Source organism: Pipra filicauda, unplaced genomic scaffold, assembly GCF_003945595.2.
Source record: "Pipra filicauda isolate LSUMZ 115617 unplaced genomic scaffold, ASM394559v2 scaffold25_size4600443_pilon, whole genome shotgun sequence".
Lineage (NCBI taxonomy): Eukaryota > Metazoa > Chordata > Aves > Passeriformes > Pipridae > Pipra > Pipra filicauda.
The window spans coordinates 256,179-279,817 of NW_024104376.1; the positions used below are offsets into that span (position 1 = coordinate 256,179).

The 23,639-nt window shown below is 35.4% G+C and overlaps 1 protein-coding gene across 3 annotated transcripts in view; it reads right to left on the reverse strand.

Annotated features, from left to right (window-relative positions):
- TAF2 (TATA-box binding protein associated factor 2) overlaps positions 1–23,639 on the reverse strand; it is a 66,088-nt gene that overhangs the window by 19,902 nt on the left and 22,547 nt on the right. For all 3 annotated transcript variants that reach the window (XM_027726923.2, XM_027726924.2, XM_039382167.1), the window contains exons 11-20: positions 19,156–19,291; positions 18,043–18,197; positions 15,750–15,864; positions 15,540–15,649; positions 14,763–14,828; positions 12,598–12,850; positions 9,028–9,168; positions 7,613–7,723; positions 5,869–6,062; positions 5,190–5,329 (exon numbers count right to left, since the gene is read on the reverse strand). In XM_027726923.2, coding sequence (XP_027582724.1) covers positions 5,190–5,329; positions 5,869–6,062; positions 7,613–7,723; positions 9,028–9,168; positions 12,598–12,850; positions 14,763–14,828; positions 15,540–15,649; positions 15,750–15,864; positions 18,043–18,197; positions 19,156–19,291 — 1,421 coding nt within the window. The remainder of the gene's footprint in view (positions 1–5,189; positions 5,330–5,868; positions 6,063–7,612; positions 7,724–9,027; positions 9,169–12,597; positions 12,851–14,762; positions 14,829–15,539; positions 15,650–15,749; positions 15,865–18,042; positions 18,198–19,155; positions 19,292–23,639) is intronic.

Consider the following 23,639-nt stretch of genomic DNA (forward strand, 5'->3'; position numbering starts at 1 on the left):
AGGTATACTACAGAGGCTTATACAGAAATACAATCATACTCTCCTCACTAGCCTTCATTAGTTTTTTAAATCAGTATACCTTGCAACCAAAATGGATTTTGAAACCTATCAGCAGATGCTTCTAGAAAATTGCTGCTTGACACCACTGGAAACAAAGTCAGTCTGTTAGTTTAAAATGTAAGTTACATTACAAAATTCCTTTGATTATCAGAGTAACATTGCAAAATAGGAAACAACGTAGGATATCATCACCACTGATCACACAAAAAAATGAAAGAATTTTCATATCTTTTTCTCAGGTGCATAACTGTAAGATTTTTACAACAGTATTCTCTTCTCATTTCTTTAAAACAATGAAGAGGGTGCATTACTGTATAGACAGGTCCAAAAACATTTCTGTTGCTTTCCATTTTGTGGTCCTCACAATGTATTTCTTTCTTCCCCTAGTCTACTGTATTTTTAGTTCTAAATACCTCAGTTCAACTTTTCACTCTGATTTCAGTCAGTTTTCAGTCAACAATTTTTAAATGTAACTTCTTTAGTCCCATCAATTCTCATACCTATTATTCTCTTGTTATTTCACTAGGGTAAGTTGCTTTTAACACAAGAAGCATTTATTTATAACATAAGAATCAGCACTGTTCTATTACAAGTTTTAAAAATACTTTGGACAACTAGAACATAAGATCTTTTCCTGGGCTGGGAGAAGGCAACTCCATTGTAATATTGCTTAGAAGCTGGCTGAAGAGTCTTGTGCAAGCCATTTGCAAGTCAGCATTGCTCTTCCTGCAATCCAACCAAAACAAAACTGGTGGGGCACCGATAAGCCCTGTTTAGAGGCAGGAAGTATTAGCTCAGACCATGCACCCTTAAGAGCATGGCTACACAGTTCTGGATGATGCCAGGGCAAATTCGTAGCCATACAGACCAGAACGACAACCTCAGATTTGCTTTAAACATCAGAGAAATCTGAAAAGCTATGTCTAGAAGGCATTTTAAGGGATTAATTCCTTAAAAAAGCAGCTCCAGGCACAGCTGCTTTTCCTGGCTTGGGACAGAAGGCAGCTAGAACACTGCATGCAAAAGTTGTTTTGCATGTAACAAAAACAATATTGTATTACTACACAGCAAAGAATTGCAACATGGCAAACACTAGGTCACAATCATTAGCAAATTGCAATTACTCTGATAACATAAGAGATTTTAGAATGTTTTTTTGATTAGAAAATGAGAAGTCTGGGAGACGAATCCTTTAGGCTTACAGTACTGGATAACAAAACCAGGAAACACCATACTTCTGTGATTAAAGAATAAAATTTCTTCTTCTGTATTTTGAACTTGTTTCTACTTGAAATAAAGTCAGTCTTCCCTGCTATTTGCCTTACAGCGTAAACCAAGGCTGCTAGGCTTCCAAAACTTTGCTACTAATGCATTTAACCTGCTCTTCAAATTTTTACAGGAACTATGAAACGATTTGGAGAGCAATGACAAATTAAACCTGATTTTTTCTGGGAAGAAAAAATCTTATTAGGTTGGAGAGCCATACACCAGCCTGGTTTGGAAGAGACCTCAAAAGACCATCTGCTCAAACCTTTCATGGGAAAGGGAGCCTAGATGAGATTATCTAGCACTCTGGCCAACTGCATCTTGAAAACCTCCAGTGATTGGGACTCCACCACATCCCAGGGGAGGTTGTGCCCCTGACTGATTGTTGTCACTGTAAAAAGTTTTTCTTATATCAAGATGAAACTTCTCTTGGTGCAACTTCTACTTGTTAATCCTTCTCCTTTCCACGTGGAGGAGAGAGAGACACTCCATCCACTTTGTAGCTGCCCTTTAAGTACTGGAGTATTGTGATGAAGTCCCCCTGAGCCTTCTCCAGGAAGAAAAGACCTAACTCCTTCAGTCTTCCTTCACAGAGCAGGTTCTCCAGCCCTCTGATCAACCTTCATGGCCCTTCTATGGACAGTCCCCAGCCTGTACACATCTTTCTTGAATTGTGGGGGACACAACTATACACACTACTCAAGTACAGAGTGAGCATTAGAGTGGGATGTTCACATCTCTGTCTCTGCTAGTACTGCCCCTGCAGATGCAGCCCAGGATCTGCTTTGCTGCAGCAGCACACTGCTGACTCATGGTCAGCTTGTTGTCCACCAGGACCCCCAGGTGCCTTTTGGCGATGCTGCTCCTGGCCTGTTCTGGGCTTTTTGTTATGTTGTCCCAGGTGCAGGACCTTGCACTTGTTAACTTCATACAGTTCCTGCTTGCTCTCTCTTCCAGCCTGTCCATGTCTCTCTGTAAGATGTATCTCCCTTCTGACATGTCCTCTTCACCACCCACTTTGGTGTCATCAACAAACTCGGTGAAGCTGCTTTGAACGTTGCTGTCCACATAATTTCTGAAGATGTTCCCTGAGGCACTTGTGACAGGCTGCCAGCCTCAGTAAAAACCACTGATCACCATCCTCTGAGTGTGGCCCATGACCTGATTTCCTCCCCATTGCACTGACCACCCATCCTGTCTGTAGCTTGACAGTCTGTCTAGAAGAAGACTGTGGGAAAAGAAAGACATGTAGGTTTTCATACTTCTCTTCTGGTAGACACAAAAACAAGGGATTGCTTTCTGAAATAAAAATCCTCTTGAATTTTTTTTTTTCAATTACAAGAGATGGTGTATCAGTTCTCAATTACAGCAGAACATCTCTGAGATGCTAAACTTTAACATTCATGTGATTTGATAATGGATATTTATTTAGAATAGTTTGTTGTTATCTCTTTTAAATATGCAATTGCTTTGTTCTATACAAATAACTGCTATTAGTCATATAACTCTCAGAAGCTAATTTTAAAAAGTTAATAAACCCTGTTCACTTCAAGCCAGTTTAGATCAACTGTCCAAGCCCTTATATGCTGCCTCAAGCATTTTACAAAGTTACCATGTCTCAAAAAAAACCTCACTATTAACAGCAAAGAAAACAACTTATTCAGTTCCATGGAGAAATGATTTCTTTTTAAGTAACTTAAAAAAGGCACTCTATTCCTACACTGAGGGTTCCACCCAGAAAATACAGACTTTCCTTTTTATGGAAATTACAAAATTCGTCATCTTCCTTTACAAGAACTGTTAAAAACAAGCTTTGGCACAAGCAACAGGCATTTGATAACTGCTGGTTTGCATTCAGTATGAACTGGAAACCAGGTAGCCTGGAACAATGAGAATCACATCTCTTGGCAATAGATGGCCAATCATTTCTCCCTCCAAAGCCAGGTTTAGGGCTCTGCAAGACAAGCACTGCTAATTACTTCTCTATGGCTACTGTGTTCAGTGCTGGAAAGCTGTATTTGAGAAATGACAGTGATGACCAGCTAGATAGCAGGCTGTGTTGCAAATTGTAGTGACTTCATAGCACACAGATATCTGCATCTGCTATCTCTGCATCAGAGAAAAGGCTGTTGGCAAGGGGTAAGGCAGTTAGGTACAGAAGTATTCTAGTCTATCACTTTCAGCTCCCACAGTGACCTAGTTCAGCTCAATCACTGATTTCTTGAAGTAATCTTTCTACTACCTTTTTACCATTCAAGTTTTAGCTTTCTGTAGAATATTTCAAACATCTTACCCTATTATCTTGCTTATACACCACCCCATTTGATCAGCTGTTTTACAGATGTACTGTATTACTTTGTAGCACACTTCTTACCCAAGCCACTTATTAAATATAAACACGATCCAAAAAAGGTCAAGAATTTAATGAGAAAACATTATTTCTATCAGTTTGTCTTTCCAAAGGGTGGGAGGAATTAGTGAGGAGACTACTCTAAAGGAAGAGTGCTGATGAGTAAGCTTTTCATTCTCCAGTAATCTTTCCACTAACACTACATGAAGTGAAGAATAAAGCAAGCAGTCTAAGAGAGAGAGAGATGAATAGCACCAGCACAGTTCTGAATTTTAGCTGTGTATCACTCACAGGGTCACCAAATGGTGTATGTGCAGTGGGTAATGGATACAGAATGCCTGGTATCCACTAGGCATTGGATCTGTCTTGTAATCTGTCTCGACTACAAGACAGAGCCTGAGAGAGATGCTCAGTGCACAACCTCCCTTGAAGTTATCAGATTTTCTGTATAACAGCCTGGTTTCAGTCTCTAAGTGTACTCCTGAATTCCACCAGATGTGTTCACTCAAAGATTCCAATCGCCTTAAAACCTCCCATTGCCTATCTAATTTGAGAAGTCTTTGGATAGAATGACAGGAGTAATGTCAAAGTAATAGAGTCCTTAAATAAAAGGAGAAAACAATTATTCATGCAACAAGCAAAGGTAACTCTCCATTACCCAGAAAACAAAATAAAACCATGAAATCTGACACAGAATAATTAGAAATCTAAATTCACCAGTCTGCTCTCAGAGGAAGAATTGAAGGATTTGGCCACTTTGACATGGATAAACCTTCAAACATAAGAAGTGTTACAAATCTGCTGAACAGAGAAAGACTAACCCAAATAAATGAAAAGGACAATATAATACTAAATTAACTTTATGAAATGCAAATAATTGAAGCTATAATTTTAAACTGCCTCTAAAAAATCTGTCAGGATTGGGTTTCAACTTCAAAGAGCATTTAAGAAACTACTCAGGGTTTTGTTTCATGGACCTGCAGCAGTCAACCAAGATAAAGGCAATATTAAAATAATGTAAACATCTCACAAACATAAGCTATGTATAAGGAATGGCAAAGCAGAATCAGCCAGAAAATCACTATAATAATCTAAGTTTCTAAAATTTATAACCGTAAGATGCATACAAAAAGCAAAATAACAATATTAGCAAGAAGGTAAAGCAAAACCAAGAACTTTGACTAGCCATTATGGTTGAAATCAATTGAATCAAAGTCACTGAAAATGAAGTTTTAAGAAGAAATCACCAAATCCTCTTACCACGACTCATTGTGCCATCCACTCATTATTTCAAAACTTAGGTATCTGATTCAATTTGCAAAACACTGAGAAACAATGCTCAGCACATCTTCATAAAACTTGTATTTGCTAGGACAAAGCAGTTTTTTAATCGATGTACCTGTCATCACACAAGGTCTTCTGGTGGACACCATTTAGACCTGATATTAATGAGGTAACCATTACATTTGTTTGAGAATTGTTACAAAGTGTCAAAATACTTGGAAGAAAGTACCTTTTGTGTAATCAACAACAGCCTCCAATGCTGCTATTCGGACATCGACGAAGTGCCCATATTCTGCATACGACTTGAAGAGAGCAGGGTCACTTGGGACGTGACCGTTCTTCTGAAGCACTCGGATAGCTTTTAAACAGCTAGACATGGTAGAAAGAGAAAATTTACATCAGGTTTATGGAATACCGGCCCAGAAAAATAAATCTACTTTCTCAAAATCAAGTACTGCAATTTTTCTAGAATTATGTTACCTTGTTAACATGTTACAACTACTTTCACAGCATTAACACACAGCTCTCATTATCTCACACAAATAAAATTCTCCACCATGTCAAATCCATTGTTTAGCTTCAGTAGAGCTGCACTAAGTCAGAGAAAACACAGCTCAGATGATGTTGTGTGCTCTACAGTTATTGTTACATGGCTACACTTTGCAAAACTTTCATAAATGCTCTTCTTAAAGAGGCCTAGGCATGATCAACTTATGACTGCTATTAAAAGGCTACACTGACAGAAAAGAATGTTGAAAAGTAAAGCAATCGAGACAAACTTGCACTATCAGCTTTTGAAAACTGGAAGGAATTTCACATTTAAAATTAAGACATACAAGCTAAAATCTCAAAAGCTAACTACAGACGGGTATATAAAACACAAGAAAAGTAGTATCATTAAACCATACCTGACTGTAATGGTATGCCTGTAACTGGGAAGAAGCTTCTCCATATTTAGGAAACGAGTAATTTCCTCAAGAATAAGTCGTACATCAGGATTTAAGTTATCCAGTGTTCGAACTTCATTGTTCACACTGACTGCAGGAGTCACAGAGTTGGCTAGGGCATCAATGAGCTCAGCACGGTAGTAGTTGTCTGAAAACTAGATAAAAACAACACTTAACACGTGCAAATATAACAATATATATTCTTTCAAACCTAAGAAATGCTTAAGCCCTGTTCTAGAATGAGATCTTAAAACCCATGTGAGAAACTGCACAAGAAAGCAAAACAGGAATGAATTAGTTCTGAAAATGGATTTGAGAGTGATTGAGCAAGCAGACATACTAGTAATCATTATTCTTCACGCCGTAATAAAAGCATATTAATGTCAATACATTGTTTTATAAAAATGGAAAGATCAGGAATTGAAAATCTTCCATATAGGGAAAATAAAAGCCATTATTTCAAATGTGAGCATCTAAACCTACCTGTCTATTTCTGTATTTAGTACAAAGGTTAATATGTGCTTAGCACCTCAGAAAATCATAGTTTACCCAACCAGCAAATCTGTAAGATTCTGAAGTGAACTAATGAGCTCACTGTTGCTTAGCTGGGAAAATCTTGCTTCTTCATTCGCCCCTCTTACGTGGGCTCATAGTTTGACCCTTTCCATTATCCTGGCTTTTGCATCTGTTGGTTGTGTTAGTAAGCAGCAAAAACTGTAAAAATAAAATTTATAAAAAGCAGAAAGAAGTACTGTATTTGAATATTAGTTACTTTATTCTAAACAAATGCAACATCAGTACAGCCCAATCACTCCTTTAATGCTGGAGAGACGTTAGCACAACTCACCACTTTCTGTGACTACTGATGCTTGCATCCATGTGTCTAACTCTACCTTTCCACCCTCCATCACCCTCTTATTTCAGTAATAAGCAACAAATGTTTTGTTACAGTATGTGTTTCTACACACAAGAAGAAGTGAGGCTTAGGACACATCAGATTGGTTCCACTCAAATTTGGATACGTCATTGGGAAGATTATGCTAGGCTCCTAATAGTTGTCCAATTCCACTAGCTAGGGAGATGGAATTTTTTATCATCTCAGGATATGAAAGGTCATATAATCATCCTTCAGAAGTGGTCTGTGAGAAGGAACTTTGGATGATAACATTTCAAACTCAGATGCTTCAGTTTAGTGATGGAACAGGTTTCATCTGTTATTTAACTAGATGAAGACAATCCAGTTCTGTGAGCTAGAGCTGACATTCAGAACTCAGAATACCACAGTCTTGTACATTGTTAAAAAAAGATTATTTCCTTTCCTTGCTCTTTCAAATACTCTCAACGTTAAAAATATCAACAAATTAGTGCTATGTGTTAGCCTCATGCACATTTTCTCAAAACACATGGGTCTTTTGAACGAAAGAGAGTAAAGCAAGAAAAGTATGTGTGCAAATGGAGACAGGCAGGTCCTTAGAAAGTCAACAAGCACAAAGAGCTTTGAAACATCCGAAAAGTGCCTTCATAGAAATATCAGCTAGAGAACATTCTGTAACATTTACTGTTTAGTTTAGCATATCACCTTTCCATCAACTCTCCTAACCACATATTTACAGTTGTGGCATAAAACATCATGCAGTGCATTAACTAAGGCTTTTTTCAACAACAGTAAAAAAAAGTAATAGATTAAAACAAACACATTCTTTACCTTATTCTTCCTGTTATCGTTATACTTGATCAAATCCAAAATAAACATTAAAACCTCCTTAGGACAGAGATTGTGAACATCCCTCAGAAGGGCCATGGCAACAGGCATAGTCTGTGTAATGAAATTAATACTAGCATCATTCTTACATTAGTGGAATGATAGTTACACCCTGAAAAAAAGTACATCCTGAAAATCAGCAATTAACAAATTTACAAGAGCAAATCTCTGAAAAGTTGTACTTAAATAACTTCTGAAAGACTTACCACATGCTATCTAATTTTCAGATCAAATAAACTATGTAGTTATTGCTCAATAATTAGTCACAAAAAGAAAAATGTATATCCAAGAACAGACTCTCGAGTCAAGACACTATTAAAAAGGTAATGAAACCAATGAAAGACAGAAAATGATGATGGAATTAATTCTGAAACAGACACTGAATTTGGGTGTTTTCACGTGAACACAATGTCTAAGCTTCCAGTACCACTGAGATGTACAGAAACAAGAGGGTCAGTGAAGCCTCAAGAATTATTAGCCAGACAGGTATTACTCTGATCAGGTATTTATTTTAGAATGAGCTAAAAGCTCCACTCAACACAGATTTAGGAATCTTACTCTAGATCTACAAACTTGGGACATGAGATTAAAAAGGGACAAGAGTGTAAGATTTAGTGGTAAAGAATGAGCAGTGACAAAAAAAGACAGAAAAATGTAAGAGAAGGTCCAAGAAAGAGATGTGGGAAGAAGGATAAACCAATTTTGGACAGAGTCGAAAAACAAAATTTGAGTTTTCTCTATCATCAGTGATATGAAATCTATGAAATAAGAACTCAATTGCACAATAATTATAAAGTGAATCCTAAGAAAATTGTAATTAATTTTGTTATCCACTGTTCAACCAAAAATTATAGGTTCCAGTAAAAAAAACCTGTCTAACACCAAAATAAGCTGCAGCAATACATGATGTTGACAACAGAAAGAAGAGGGCAAGAAGGATTATGCAGTGTCTTGGCCTAAAAAGTCCACCAATTTAGGATTTATGAGATTATAACTGCTACTAAAGAAAAAAGGCAGTTGCTGAATTCATAAAATTAGTAGTTTCCTTACAATGCTATTTAAGAATGAGCTCACAAATAATTGCAAATAATTATTTTATGCACTCCATTCTTCTGAAGAAACTGTTAATTTAACTTGAGCTACTCAGAAAAAAATTGTTAAAATTTTTTAAATTGTTTTTTTTTGCTAAGATGGAACAAACAGAAGACATATGAAAAAGAATTAGTTACTTTGGATTTTTATGAAGGGGTAAAGCAGGATTCTGCTATCCAGGTTCCTGTAACTGTCAACTGTAGGAACATTTTCCTATTTTGACAATTCTTTTAAAACATTCATTCATTGAGAAAAATAAATTTTACCTTTTGCAGAAAGTAGCTTTGAAAGTTCATGAAATTGTTGGTCTTCACAATGTTTGGACAAGTCTTACAACAAAACATTCGGGTAAAGAGTGACTTCATGGCTGGTGGTCCTGTCCACGTACTTACCATGGAATTTGCAATCTGAATAAGCAGGGGGGAAGGGAAATCATATTAACATGACCACTGCAAGTTTAGTTTGGCTGTAGAAAAATACACATTTCCCATAATCAAAAAGGATAATTGCCAAGAACATTCTCTCCTTTAAATAGATACTTATTTTCATCATTGTATTATCTTATATTAGCTAAGTTTTCACTGTCAGTCCCAATATATCCTCTCTACATTAAAGGTAAATTTTATGAAAATTGTTCCACTTGGAAGATGTCTGCAACTAATTATCTTTCCATGATAAACTTCTGTTCTTAATTATTTTCTCTTTCATATATTTTAGATGAAAATCCTGTGTTCACTAAGCCAAGTTTTCTGACTCTACGGAAGCCAGTGATGGAAGAGTATTTTGCAATACCATCTTCCCCAATTTACCCTGCCAGTAACCTCAGCCTAGACTATAAAATAGGCCTCAGCCACCCTAAGAATAAAAGACCACCCCTAAAGTGAAAGGCAAGGCAGTTCCCTCTAACTTTAATTGTAATTTACTAATAAAGACTGTGCATTGAGAACAATTTATTGCTGTAGTCTGCTTTGGTACCACAAAGATAAAACTGCTTTTTGTGCCTTCCCAGCATCCTGAGTTTCGTACGTTTGCTGTATGGAGCACTGAAAGCCTGCAGACAAGAACACTTGTGCCTGCTGATGGTTAATGTGCTTGATGTGTGCGTGCACACAAACAAATGGGACCAATGCACCCTACAATGTGGCAGGAATTTCCATCGTTTCAGACCCACCAAAAGCTAAGGAAAAATCTGTTCTCACACAGAAATAAATGAATTTGATAATTTTCTTCTAAATTATTTAGCTTGTTTCAACTGCTATTACATACACAGGAAGTGAAAGAAAAGCAAGAGGCTATCTCAATATGGGCACCAATCTGTTTCACTGTTGCTCTTGCGTAAAATGGGTGCTTTATTACTGAAAACCATTTTCCCACTAAGTCAGGCTTCAAAGGAAAGTCAGAGAGGGAAAATACTGTAGTCACACTCAATGTTCCGTTTGCAATAACTGAAGTGTTCAAATTAAAGATGCAGGTATAGCTTTTTCTGTAAACTTCAACTACTCTTCCTGCAGAGGACGCTTAATCCCAGACTGCTTAGAAACCATGACGAAGAACTTAAAACTGCAAATAGGAAATTTATGTAGCAGTGTCAGATAAAATCCAATCCCTAAAATATCTAAGTTTACTATGTTTACAAGACATTCACAATTCCATTAATATCAGGGTGTATATTTTAAAACATTAACTTATTTTAAGCATTTCATTTTGCAAAAACTGCAGATGAACAACTGTATTTTCAAGTTAAATCAATAATACATAAATCATCATCTTTTCAGTATTTTTTGGTTTTATCATGTGTTCTGACTCATTTGAATTTCTCTTTACTGACAGAATCCAATTTTTCTACTTATTCTACTGATCCGTTACACACTGAATTAAATATATCTGCACATTCTCTGAACAATAATGCAAGTAGCCTGCCTTCCTGTCTTGCATTATTTCTACTTGAAAAGGCAGCAGGTACACTCCATTTCTGCATCATTCAGTTCAGTACAGCATAAAAAAGTGCACTAAGATGTAACTGTCATGCACAGCTATGAATCTCCTCAATGTTTGGGAGGGAAAAGTTTGTGATGGTAGTGTTCCTTTTTAAAACTTTATTGCATATCCCCAATACTGAAACGGATTCAAACTGGAAAATCAGCCTGCATAGTCCTAGGAATTAATACTGTGACATTATTTTCTCCTTTCTCTGTATGTGTTATGTTTGTTGTGAAGGACTCTGCACAGAGTGTGTGTGTGTGCGCACGTAAACACATATCTCTTAATTTCTTTATGGATGAGGATTTAATGTGCCTCCTGGATACTCTATGGCTGAGAGACTGAAGTGCTGTTTTAATATGATGTATATTGAGAAAGTGTAGTAAATTCAGTTTGATAATTGCATTGTCACAAATCATTTCTCTGTATCAACAGGAATACACTAAGAACATTTGACAACAGTAACTGCAATCCAGCTAGAAACTGCAAATCAACAAAAAAGAACCCTCCCACCAAATAAACATGAGGGACTTGGTTTTTTTCAATAAAGAATACAAATCCTGAATATTTAAAAGCCGAGAAAATAAACACAGTTAATGACAACAGGAAGCTATTCCTGCTAACGTCCTGATGTTGGAATCACTAACAGAATCTATTACACTTTTCCTCCTAGGTAACTTACATAAACATATGTACAACTCTGTTCTGCCATGTTCCTTCACCTTGATTCAGTGTCACAGCCATACTTTCTGCTTGCCTTATAATCCTCTTTTCTGTAAGTCAACCACCTTATCCATAGACCTAAGATTTTCCATACAATTACAACTGAACAAACCCAGTAATGATTATCTGCAGCCCAACTGCCTAAGAATTCAAAGTAAAGACAGAAAAAACTATTGCATTTAAATGCTTTAACAACTGTTTTTTCAAATATTTATCTGTGGGATATACACTCTTAGATATTCCAAGTGAACTTATTACGAAAAGCACATATTTTAAGTCAGATACTGGCAGCACCAACACCAGCACAAAGACTGGCAGTTTTACATCAGCGCTTCATAATATTAAAATACTTTGTCAAAAACACTTCTTGGATTTTGATTTTTAAAATATGGCCTAAGGATTTATTTCTATACAGGTACTGAATTATTCCCAACAGGTATACAGCAGAAAGATGCCAATAATCTGAACTCTACAAATTGTCAATATATATGTCTTCACATCCATAAAAGTATGTCACCAACATGCCTTTTCAGAAACTCTTGTTCTTCTGTTTTTCCATCCAGTTGTTTTATGGGGCTTTCTAATTTTCATTCTTAATGTTAATTTTGTGCCTAACAAAAAAAGATCTTCCCTTTTCAAGACAATTATTTGGTTTTTAATATTTAATTCTAGCCCAATTTGATGCTTGTTTTGTGACCCTATTCAATCTGAAACGATACAGAGCAGCAATGTGAATTCATATTAGCAAAGATGAATTTCAGCACTTCAGAGTTCTCAACAAATTGGCCAAGGAACTTCCCTGTAAAATAATAAAAATATACTTTGGTTCTGAAAAAAATTTAAACAAAAGTCTTTTATTTCTGCCACCTAATGAAATCTGGAAAAATCCCTTGTGGTTTTCATGTCTGACATCTCAATTTTGACAATTATGAAAGCCTTATGTAGTCTCCATTTACAGACTAAAATAATACAGCTTTCCTTTCAAATCGGTCATGTTAAAAATACTTGGCGAATACATTTAAGAGGCTAAATATCAAGCCATTTTAAGAACTGTGATGGGTTTTGACCCTTTTTCAAACATTTACAAAATCTAGTGGATTTCTTCCCTTACTCCCACACCCAGACAACCTCACCTTTGCAAGGCAGAAGCAGGCCATCATTCTCACCCGGTAGAAACACTGTTCCTGTTCCAGGATATCAGTCAGTGCAAGACGTGATGCTGGAGTAGGGAACTTTTCCAATGCCAGAATGGCTTCTTCTTGTGCAACCACATCTCTCTCATATCGAAGCTGATACTGCCACATGAAATCAGACTGTTCAAATTCTACCTTCCTCAGTACTGACATATCGGGGTCTATTCTTATCCAGAGCAAAGGGGAATCAGCACTAAGACAGACACGAAAAACATTAATAGTTTACAAAATTTCAAGACTGTACAAATTTCAAAGATGTTCTAACTTGCTCTGAGTTATTTGTAAAGTGTTTAGATGCAAAGAACCATAAAAAAAACTAGGTTAGAGGGGACTTTTGAAAGTCTCCTAGTCCAATCTCCTGCTTCTAGGATGGCAATTCTATAGCCTCCCAGGGCAATCTGTCCAAACCCGTAATACATCAAAGTGAACACAGTGTTTTAGTATTTTTAACCTACAGATCTGTGTTTATGGTAAACTACTGTATAATCTCAGTTTATTTGATTCTGCTTTCTCAGATGCGGTAAGTGAGAAGCACTTTATCACCTTCTAAAGGTTAAGACTACCAAAAAAAAACCAAGAAAGGAAATCTGATGGTAAATATCCATTTTTTTTTATCAATAGATGTGAAAGTGCTTTACAACCACACACATGCTATGATGTTGAAAGCTGACAAGGGTAACCATGCAAATGATATAAAAGTGAAAGTATCAATAGATGGGATTAAAGTTATCCTACAGATAAAATGACGCAGCTGTATTCCATCTGAACAAGCATTTTATGCTTTAGTATTCACACAGCACCATAATTGCAGAAGGAATTTACGGGAGCAACAAGCACAAACAATGCAATAAATTCTCTTATTTGTTTTTCCACATAAAAGTTACAACAGCAAAATACTGACACAGAATTAGGAGAGAGTTTGGAATGATGAAAAGAGCATCATTATAAATATGAGGTGTATGTCTTTATACATCTTAGAATATCTAGAATTACCATCAAGATAGTAGCTAGAGAAGAAAGGACAATGATAAAGTGTATACTTGGGATTTAGAAGAATAAGAAAGAATGTATATGATATTTTTGGAGCAGAGGAGTCCAAACTGGAGAACAGAATGACTGCATCACAGATTAGAAGGTTATCAGGTAAAGTGTAAGTCATATACCAGTTCAAAGGTCATTCTAAGATCATTAAAGTCTCAGCTCACTGTAACACAACAGTGACCTGAACATAACCGATAAAAAATCCTCACAAATATTCATGTTTATTATTCTTCAATACCATTAAAAGACTATTCATATGTCAACTGTCATATAGAAATGATAGTAATAACTTGCTCAATGTATATATACCTTATAAAATTTTTTCTCATCATATGAGATGAGGTTAAACTTATGAGAATCTCCAACACTTTTAAAGTGACAAGCAATCTTCCCTTCTTCAAAGAGACACCACTGGTTTTCAAGAGCAGATTATTTACTTCCCTTCTTACAGAAAACAAGGTACCAAAACCTTCATGATTTTTGCAGGCACTACTGGCTCCAACTCAAGGAGGCTAAGGTGGGTATTTACACTGAGTAACAATTTGCTTCCAAAGAGCTTAACAGTTCGAACTGAAACTAATGCCAGTGTGAATTTCAGCATGAAGCACTTCATCATTATTTTTAATCTAAAAGGATTCTTTTGTAATTAACCACAGATTTCAGAACCTTGTCTGTCTTAGGGCAGTTAAATGGTCCTCATCAACAAAAAATGGCCTTACTTTGTTTCGAGCAAATTTTTGTTTACATTTTAGCTGTAGAGTCAGCTGAAAGGTATCACTGGAAATGTGTAAGAATTAAGTAATTTATTGTATCACCTTACCATGCCCAAGATTTATTAGAAAAACAGATTATAGTGGTTAACCAACACTTTTTACACTTTGCCAGCATTTCCTCAGCTACAGAAGAAAAGTCTCAAAGAAGAAAAAGAAATGTGGTATAGTCTTGAAATCTGCCAGTCATATAACGAAGTACAAGATTATTATCCAGTTCTTCAAAATAGCATGCTTTAGACAAGGAGAACATGGCTCAGACTCACAGTGAGAAATTACAACAAGCCAACTTACTCCATAGCAGAAAGGTCCATGTCCACCTCTTCTCCATTCATCAGTGGAATCTTTTTCTTCTTATTTCTATTAAATATAGAAAACAGAAAAAAAAAAGTATTACTTACCAGACTGGCAAATACAAGTTTATAAATGGAGCATAAGCCAGCCAGTGTATTTCACCACACCAAAAAATAGTGCTCTCTCCAGCAAAAAGTATTCACAAATTTGAGCTGTGCATCCATTTCTATAATTTTTACTCCCATCATTTTTACAATTACACACAAAGGTAGAACTTTGAGAAGCAGAATTCAAAGTAACTATGAAAGTGCATTAGAAAACTGAGAGAATCTATTTGGGAAGTATGTTGCTTTTCTTGCCCATTAGTTTTACTGAACAGCACTGGCACTCTTAACAGAAAACTATGCAAGTGCTTCTTTCATGGATCTTCCCTTGAGGCACTCCTCTGGCCTACATTTGTCTTCCCCCTAATTTGTGATTCCCAATTGAATAATTTCATTATTTGGTTTTCATTCAACTCATTCTGTATAAATAATCTCTTTATAAAACTTTTACAAAATTACTTATAATTAAGAACTGCATATAAAATGTAAGATTTCTAGCTGTCCTTAAACAGTAAGACATTCTATTTTCTCCACTTACAGGTAAACCTTGTTTAGTAAGATTAAGAAAATATAAACATAAAATTCAAAAAAAGCATATATTTATGATCAAATGCACTGTATGTTTGCGTATACCCATACTAAAAATACTTGCAGTTTGTATTTTAGTTCTTACCTTCTGCTTTTAGAGTGGCAAGGTATATCATGTTTAAGACTGTTTTCTTCAATCTGCAATGTATGGTTGAATGAGCCATCAAGTTCTTGCACTGTCACTTTGAGCGGACCCTTCAAGTTCATAAGATTTTGTTATTAACATTAAAATTATGCTTGTTAATGTATATATCAAACTTGTACGTGTAGGTAAAATATGGAAAATGGACCTTACCACGTATTTCTGAGTCCCAGGAGATGTATAGTCTTGTTTTATTTCCAATTCCAATACATTCCGTTTTCTATTAAATGCAAAGCTACCATAAAATTTTACCACTCCACTCTGATCCCTAATAAGCAGTATAGGAATTCTAGTGCACAATGCAGTAGTTATAAACAAACATAATTCTCAATTCTTTACACTTGGTTTATGCTTTTTTATTCCTAGAATTTCCTATCCCAATAAAATCAAGGACATGACAACACTTACGTTCATCATGAATTTTTCAAGATTTTTGAGGTTTTGGTGCTTCTTTGTTTTTTTTTTTTCTTTAAACAGTTCTTTAATGTCCAGTATTGTCTCTTATGGAGAAAAACTGAAGTACAATGAAAACTATCAGTAAGAAAAAATTAATTATGAAAAACTGTACTGGACTCTACCACATCCAATGTCCTCAACATGCTCTCAGAGAAAGTAATCGAGTAAGATTTCAGTAATTTCAATATGGTTTGTTTTACTATATATTTTGGTTGAATGAAACCAAAGGGAAAATGTAGACATCAGTTTCTGTTTTCCACCCACACTACATTTAACTCAATTATTTTATTCCAGTTTTTCACACTGGGTCATGTGAGCATTCACATGTGTATGTGTACATGAGTTCACATATACATGAGAGTATACAACACGAATGATGAAAAGTAACAATCTTACTCTGCATTTTTTCCCCAGGAAATAATTTATGAGGCCAACTCTTCCTGTGAATAATTTCATCATTCGTTGTCTGATGACAGCCATTACTGCACTTCATTTATAGTAAAACTAAAACAACTAAACGGAAGCGTTTTAGTCTAATGAGCATTTTCACAAGTCTCTGACAATATAAGACAAAAGAAAGGAAGGAAAATCTGTTCTTTCATATCCTGACACTTAGGGGAGGAGCTTCCAGATTCGAAGATGCTTCTTGTTGTACACAGGTTATTAACTTTTCTCCCAAAATCTGGCCATTTGCCCAGATACATCCAACTGGTTTTGTTCACAGAGGCTGCCTTCATAAAGCTCCGAGACTTTGACATCAGGTAGAGTTTAAGGCATTTCTAGTGGTTTCTTCAGCATAAGGTTTAAACTCAGCATCAACACAGCCCTTGTTAAGAGCATAAGACAGCTCTACTTAATAAGACCTCCTCCCAAACAACATAAAGACCTGCTGTGGTCTTACAGAGTGGACAATCTACTGTCACAGGTGTAACAGTGTTTCGAGCACAGTAGGGAGGTTATAATCATAGGATTAAATGCAAGGTACAGTTAACAGGATAAGACTTGGGGTCAAAGTCCATAGAAGCTGAAAAATCCCCAAATCTGAGAGTTACAATTCTTCCTTGCTTACACAACAGATGTAGTTAAAATTCATCCTGCTCAGATTAATGCTGACATTCAGGTATAGCTGCAGTGGGAATATATATATTGTATTTTCCTCAAATATGGAAATAAGAATAATGTGTATTTATACTTCATGAATACTTCTGATGCAAATAAAGTGCTAACTTCCCATATTACTCTATAAATATTAATTACACAGGGCTTTTTAGTTAGATATTGAGATGCATGAACATTAAGTCAGCTTAGATAAATAATGTATAAATATAAATACCTAGTGTTGTTGTCTGTTAGAACAGTAAGGTATGTTTTTGCTGCAGTCACGTAGGATTCCAGCCTGTAGTCACATTAAATAAAACTAACAATTAAACCTGTTAAATGGAGCAAATTCAAATTTTCCCTCATATCAATCCACAATAAGAAACCCTATTTCTTGCCTAATATCACTGAAATTTGAAGAGTCAACACACAGAGGTTTATTTTACCTGAAATTGTAATATTAACACCAGCTACCAAGCTATTAAAGTGTATTGTAATCTATCAGTCTGTGCTTTAGGTCACTTATTTCATGGGGATTTACTGGAAATCACATATTAAAATGCACCAGACTATAGCATTTTCCATGTCAGACTTCAGCATATTTCTATGGGCAGTGTCCTCTGGAATCCCTTTAGTATAATTTGGCCTTAAATTCCCACAGAGTTCTTGTGCTTCTTTCAAAGTAAAACTTAAAATAATGAAATCCCTTCTAGTAAAGAACATGCAAAAAAGCCAGCATAGACTATGAAAAGGCTGTGAAGTCACATATACATCTAATTCACACAATAATGTACCTGTTTCATACCTTTCTCCACATTCCTTTAATAGTCCCAATTAAAAAAACAAATTCATTCCCCATATTAACAATCCAGACCAAGAATAAAAAGGATACACCCACTGCTTTATTAAAGGTTGGATGTCTTTGCCTGAGACATTTGAGATAGATTTCAAAAACCCAGATGTGGAAACCAACATCTGACTCCACATGTGTGACTGGAACTTCTGAGATGAAGCAGTGCTGGCCAGACTCAACAATTTGTTGAAAACCTAAAATGATAAAAAGTTACTAGTTTCCCTAAATACTTCAATACATAAAATAAGCTTTTATGTTCAGTTGCAGCTGAATTGCAACTAAAGGCCAACATAACAGAAATTGTGATTTGCAGTCTCAAATATAACTTTCTCAAAGTTACATATATATATGCACACATAAAATCCATTAAAATCCACCAACTTTCAAAAATCATCTACAGTAAAACAGATCATTATCTCCTTTTGCAGAAATAAAATATTCATCAGGTTCTCTGCTGCATTTTCAACCTGATAACTTCTTAAAACAGCTCTAGCACAACAACATACATGTTTTCCTTAAAAAAAAACCCAAACCAACAAAAAAAATGAACCCCCCCTCAAAACCTGAAATTGATATGAAAATATCATTCAGCTCCTGACTGGGTGTTTGTTTGTAGTACCCTATCTTTTGTAAGGCATGTCACAAAAGATATTTAGCAAAGAAGAGAAACTACAGTTCTGCAGAAGTTTAGCATTTCAGAATAAAACTACAATCTTCTATTCAACTGCTTCTTCTAATCTAAACATCTATGTTCCATCTAGCACTGATAGTTTTATACAGAGGAGAGAGCAGAAGTTGGAGCCTCATTACTTTCATTATTTATAATTTCATGAGAGTAGCTCACAACAACATCAGTTAGGGCTCTCAGTTTTAACAACCAATTACAACAACCCAAACCAATGAAATACCCTAAGATTAAACAGAATATGCAATATATAAAAAGTATTATAAGATATGCATAAGAATAATAGTTAACCTTATCCTAGCACAAATGACCTACACTTCATGTTTGTTCAGTCCTCCTAAAACTGAAACTACAAATGGAATCCTATGACAACCTGTTTTGTTCTTCTCTAAACCCCATTTAATGATTAGAAATGCAATTAAAGACAGAAAGTTTTCTACATTACGCATACTCATTTAAATACCTACCTGCAACATGAACTCCATGCTAATTCTGTTCTCAATCAGTCTCATAACAAGATGTGCTTTACACTGGAACATAGTGTAATACTCCCAGGACAGTGTATGAGGGTGTTTGATAGAAAAATGTAAATGTGATGCAGGGCTGAAAAAAAAAACAAAACAGCTCTCTATTTGCCATTTTATTGAATGAAACTTAAAATGTACCTAGCACAAAGCTTAGAGTTGTACCAACAATTACTTAAGATCTCTTGTGCAGCTTTAGTTATAAATAATGGCATGCTTACAATGATCACTCATTTGTACAGAGAGGTGACAAGGGTGTTATGTATCTGGAATCCAGCAAGTACTGGATGGAGACTAATGGCACACAATACCTGTTGTAAAGACACTGGTGGCACTAACAGACTGAGCAAGGAATCTGTGACTTTTTTTGGAAATTACTAATGAATCAATGTTCTTCCTGCTCCACTTCCCTTTTAAGAGTGACTTATACTGTATATAGTAAATATTTTTGATTTAAATAAATAACTCTGTAACTAAAGAAAAGTAGGAGTTTTACAATTCAAGCAGACTTTCATGTGATGAGCCAAAGCAATTGCTTTCTCCTTATTTTAGTTAGCAACTTTATCTTTCAGTACTTTGGCAAACTTGATATCTTCTAAATCAGATAATATGCCAAGAAAGACTAGGCAGAGCATCACATTACAGCTACCACACTGTTTCCATAATTTGAACTATCTGTGGTGTTCCTTCACATATACCCTTTATGACTATAAGCAAAACATTTTAAATGGTTTAAGTTCATTCCATATCAGAAGACAAACAAATGGTGAAACTCCCAAAACTTTAAGAAACAGAACCAATTTCTCAATAGTCTTAGTGGCCATACAGCAATAAAGCACCAAAAGACTTTAATTTTGATGGAAATAAATTTTCTCCACCAAGTTTTACATTTCAGAACACAAGTATTCTGACTTGTGGTCCAGTTTCAAAGTAAAAAAGTAGCTGTAATACAGAATGCTTTAGAAAAATAAGACTTTTTTTGCCTCCTTTCAAGTAGGCTACTTCTCTTGAGAAGTACAAATAATTAAAAGTCTGACTTAATTTTATTGATGAACCAAGTCTGTGGCAACTCTATGTTGTTGTGCTATGTTTTTTCTTTTTTTTTTTTTTCACAGAACATTTGAGTTTTCCATGAATGAATAACAAACATCAGAAGAAATTGCACCCACACCATGTCAGGCCAACTTCTTAAGAAGTGGAAATCCAGACTTATTTTATGCTGGTTGGTGGTTAATTAGAAATTGGCCATTGCAACATTGAGATGCCAGCAACTTAAAATTTCTGGGCTCAAAACTGGATTCTTCCCCTGTGATTCTCACTTACAGATAACCTAACTAAACCATTTCCAGATGAACCAGACACCAGAATTGTCCAAAGACTTTAGAAGGCACAGCAATACAGAATGAAATGATTTACAGATTGTAACGATCAAAGGTAAGTGCTATAAGCTGGATCTTTCATGCCAGCTACCTCAGGAAGAGACTGCTTTCCCAAACTTTCAAAGACCTATTAAACAAACCATTTTAACTTCAACCACTCTTTCTATGCAGTTGAAAGATGTATTGCAGCAAGTATTCTAGCAGGACAGGACCAGTACTTAGCTCCTTATCTGCAGCCCTTAAGATTTCAGGAGATGACAAAAACCAAGGCAGCTGCAGTGCCTTAATAATTTTTCCATCTTTCTATTTATTGGGAGATTCCCTTTACTTTGCTTATGAGTATCTGTTGAAACACCTTAAGAAGATACAAAAAGAAAAGTATTTGTAAATCTAAGCAAGTACTAAGCCCTAATCTAAGCCCTTCTTAGGTACAGTAATTATATGAAAAAGAAGTACATAGGTTTACTCCTTGCTGTTTCTGGTTGATAAGCAAGTTTTCCTTATCACAATTCTCCTGTTATTTTGGATAATTCTCTATTCTGAGGTAGGGAAGGTTTAGCAACAATCAAAGAATTGAAATTCAAGGGGGAAACTGAGGTTGTGGTTCAGACATTATATAATAATTTGGTCTCAGTATAAAAACTATTTATCCAGCTTCAAATTATACAGTTGATTGACTCTGGTAAAATTCTTTTCTTGCAAATTACAACCAAGCCAGGACCCACATTCTTGGCCTTCTTAAAGTTACTAAGTGTTGATTGATTTTGGTACTGGTTACACTATTTAACTGCAAAACAAACTTTGCATTTGACAGTTATATTCTGTAGTTCATTCAATATCAGCATATTTCTTCAGATAATATTTTTCTTCAACCATTATACTTCTAAAACTTTTATTGAATTGGCACCAAATGAGAAAATTAGTAATATGGACCTAGAACCCTTGTCAAAGTGGAAACTGAACCAACACTTCCATGGAAATTTATAATGATCATGCTCTTGAACACAGTCCTGGCATTCAATATAGACCTGCTAGTAAGCTTCTTCCATATGAAATATATCTTTATAAATTTCTTCAACTTTTTAATTTTTATAATAGGGTGGTACCAGCAGAATCAAAATTGAATAGAACCAAAGTCTGAGAGAGGAGAACACAAAATGAAAACATAAGACACAAAGCTTTGTTCTGAAGCTTTCATCCATATAGCAGTTAACCTGCAGTTTCCTTTCTTTCACTTGCTCAAGGTCTGGGATTTTGTCTTTTAGAACAAGGGTTCTGGAGAGCAGAGTCTGTGTTACACCAGACATAAACAGGAAGAACCTGTAAGACCTGTGTTTTGCATAGAAATTAATTCACGTGTCTGAAAGAAGGTGGGGTTTTTTTCTCCTCGATGATTTATTATATTATTCTACTTCTAATTCAGTTGAAAAAGATTATTAATTAATGCAAATTTTCTTCATATTATTATTAGTTAGAACTGCTGTACCGCAAAAATGTTTGGCAGAAAACTGCATCATAACAACAAGAACAAAGAAATGCATAGAATATGCTGGAGAAAAAATGTTGTAGACATCATTATGAAAATACTTCCCCTAAATACAAATCATCTACCAGAGTCAGGAACATATATTTAATTTACATACAAGGGAACTTTGCAATCTACAAGAAACAGCAAGTTGTAATTTATATGTAAGTGATGTTGTGGTTATTACTAACAAGCTGAAATACAGTGAAGTAGTAAAATAACTGTAGAAACACAGTCTTCAATAATATGTCACATAGAGGAAACACATTTATGAGCATCAGGACAAGATTTTGTCAATAATTTGTGATCAATTCTAGAATAAATATGATGAAATTAATAAAATTAACAGTTACGAAGTGACTTTGATTTCAGTGAATTTCCCTTTTTTAAGCATGTGCCCCTTATCTCTAGTTTCATCCGATCCTATAACCATGAATTTAGTTTCTCTGTATAGGTGAGTATGCTGCTGAATTGTAATGCTGCCAATTAAAAAGCCTGCCAAGACCTCATTTCCCAAATTTTCTTTAAAAAAAGACACCATAAGCAACAGCATGCCATAAAATGACTGTTGCTAATTGTAATATGCTTTTCAGATGTACATGTAACAAAAGCACCCAGGTCCTTGGTCTGCATAAAAGAAAGAACAGGACAGTAAACTAAATCAAAATCCATCATGAGCAGACAAACAAAACCGAGTAACAGCTTGGCATGCACATACAAGCTTCATCTGTCATTGTCAACAGCCAGAGAACATGGTCATTGCTGAGGGTTCACCTGGCTGTGAAACAAGCCAACATGTCCTATTTCTGACTTCAGAAAACACTTTCTTCATATCTCAAAAAAAAAAAAAATCACCATTCAAATGTTAAATGGGTGATTTTCATAATTCATTCAGTTCTAAATCCAGAGTTTTAATTTTAAATTAACAAAATCTGGATTTACACACAATCAAATGCAAGAGAACCACTGCTAGATACTTTTTGGTTGTATATTTGCAAAACAGGGGCTTCTGCTGCAGTAAAGACAAGAAAGTCACATATTCTCTCACTCTACCTGCACAGGCCCAACCTCACAGTTTTGCATATGCTGCTTGTAAGTTTACAAAGAGCAACTCCTTGTGAGGCTGTGTCATAACTACATCAATTTATGTAACAAAAGTAAAACCCAGCAAAAGCTTGTCACTGAAACACAGATAAACTTTACTGATCTGACATCTAGTAATATTTTTCTACCTCCAGTGGTTCAAATTACTCAGTGGGTAGTAGTATTACAATACAGGTAAGGGGAATAATTTTAAACTAAAAATACCGAAGCTACAGTTATTGAGAAAATACAAATCCACTGGAAACCAATAGTTCTTTACAGTACACTGATCTAATACTTTTTCCCCCAAAATATATTAAGAAATCTCAGCGTAAGATTAAAGGGTGATATCTGAGAGTGGTTAAGAAAACAGAGCAAAGAAAGAAAAAGCTGAGGATAGTGTAAAAAGCCTGAAAACTACTAACCACTCCAGAAATAGC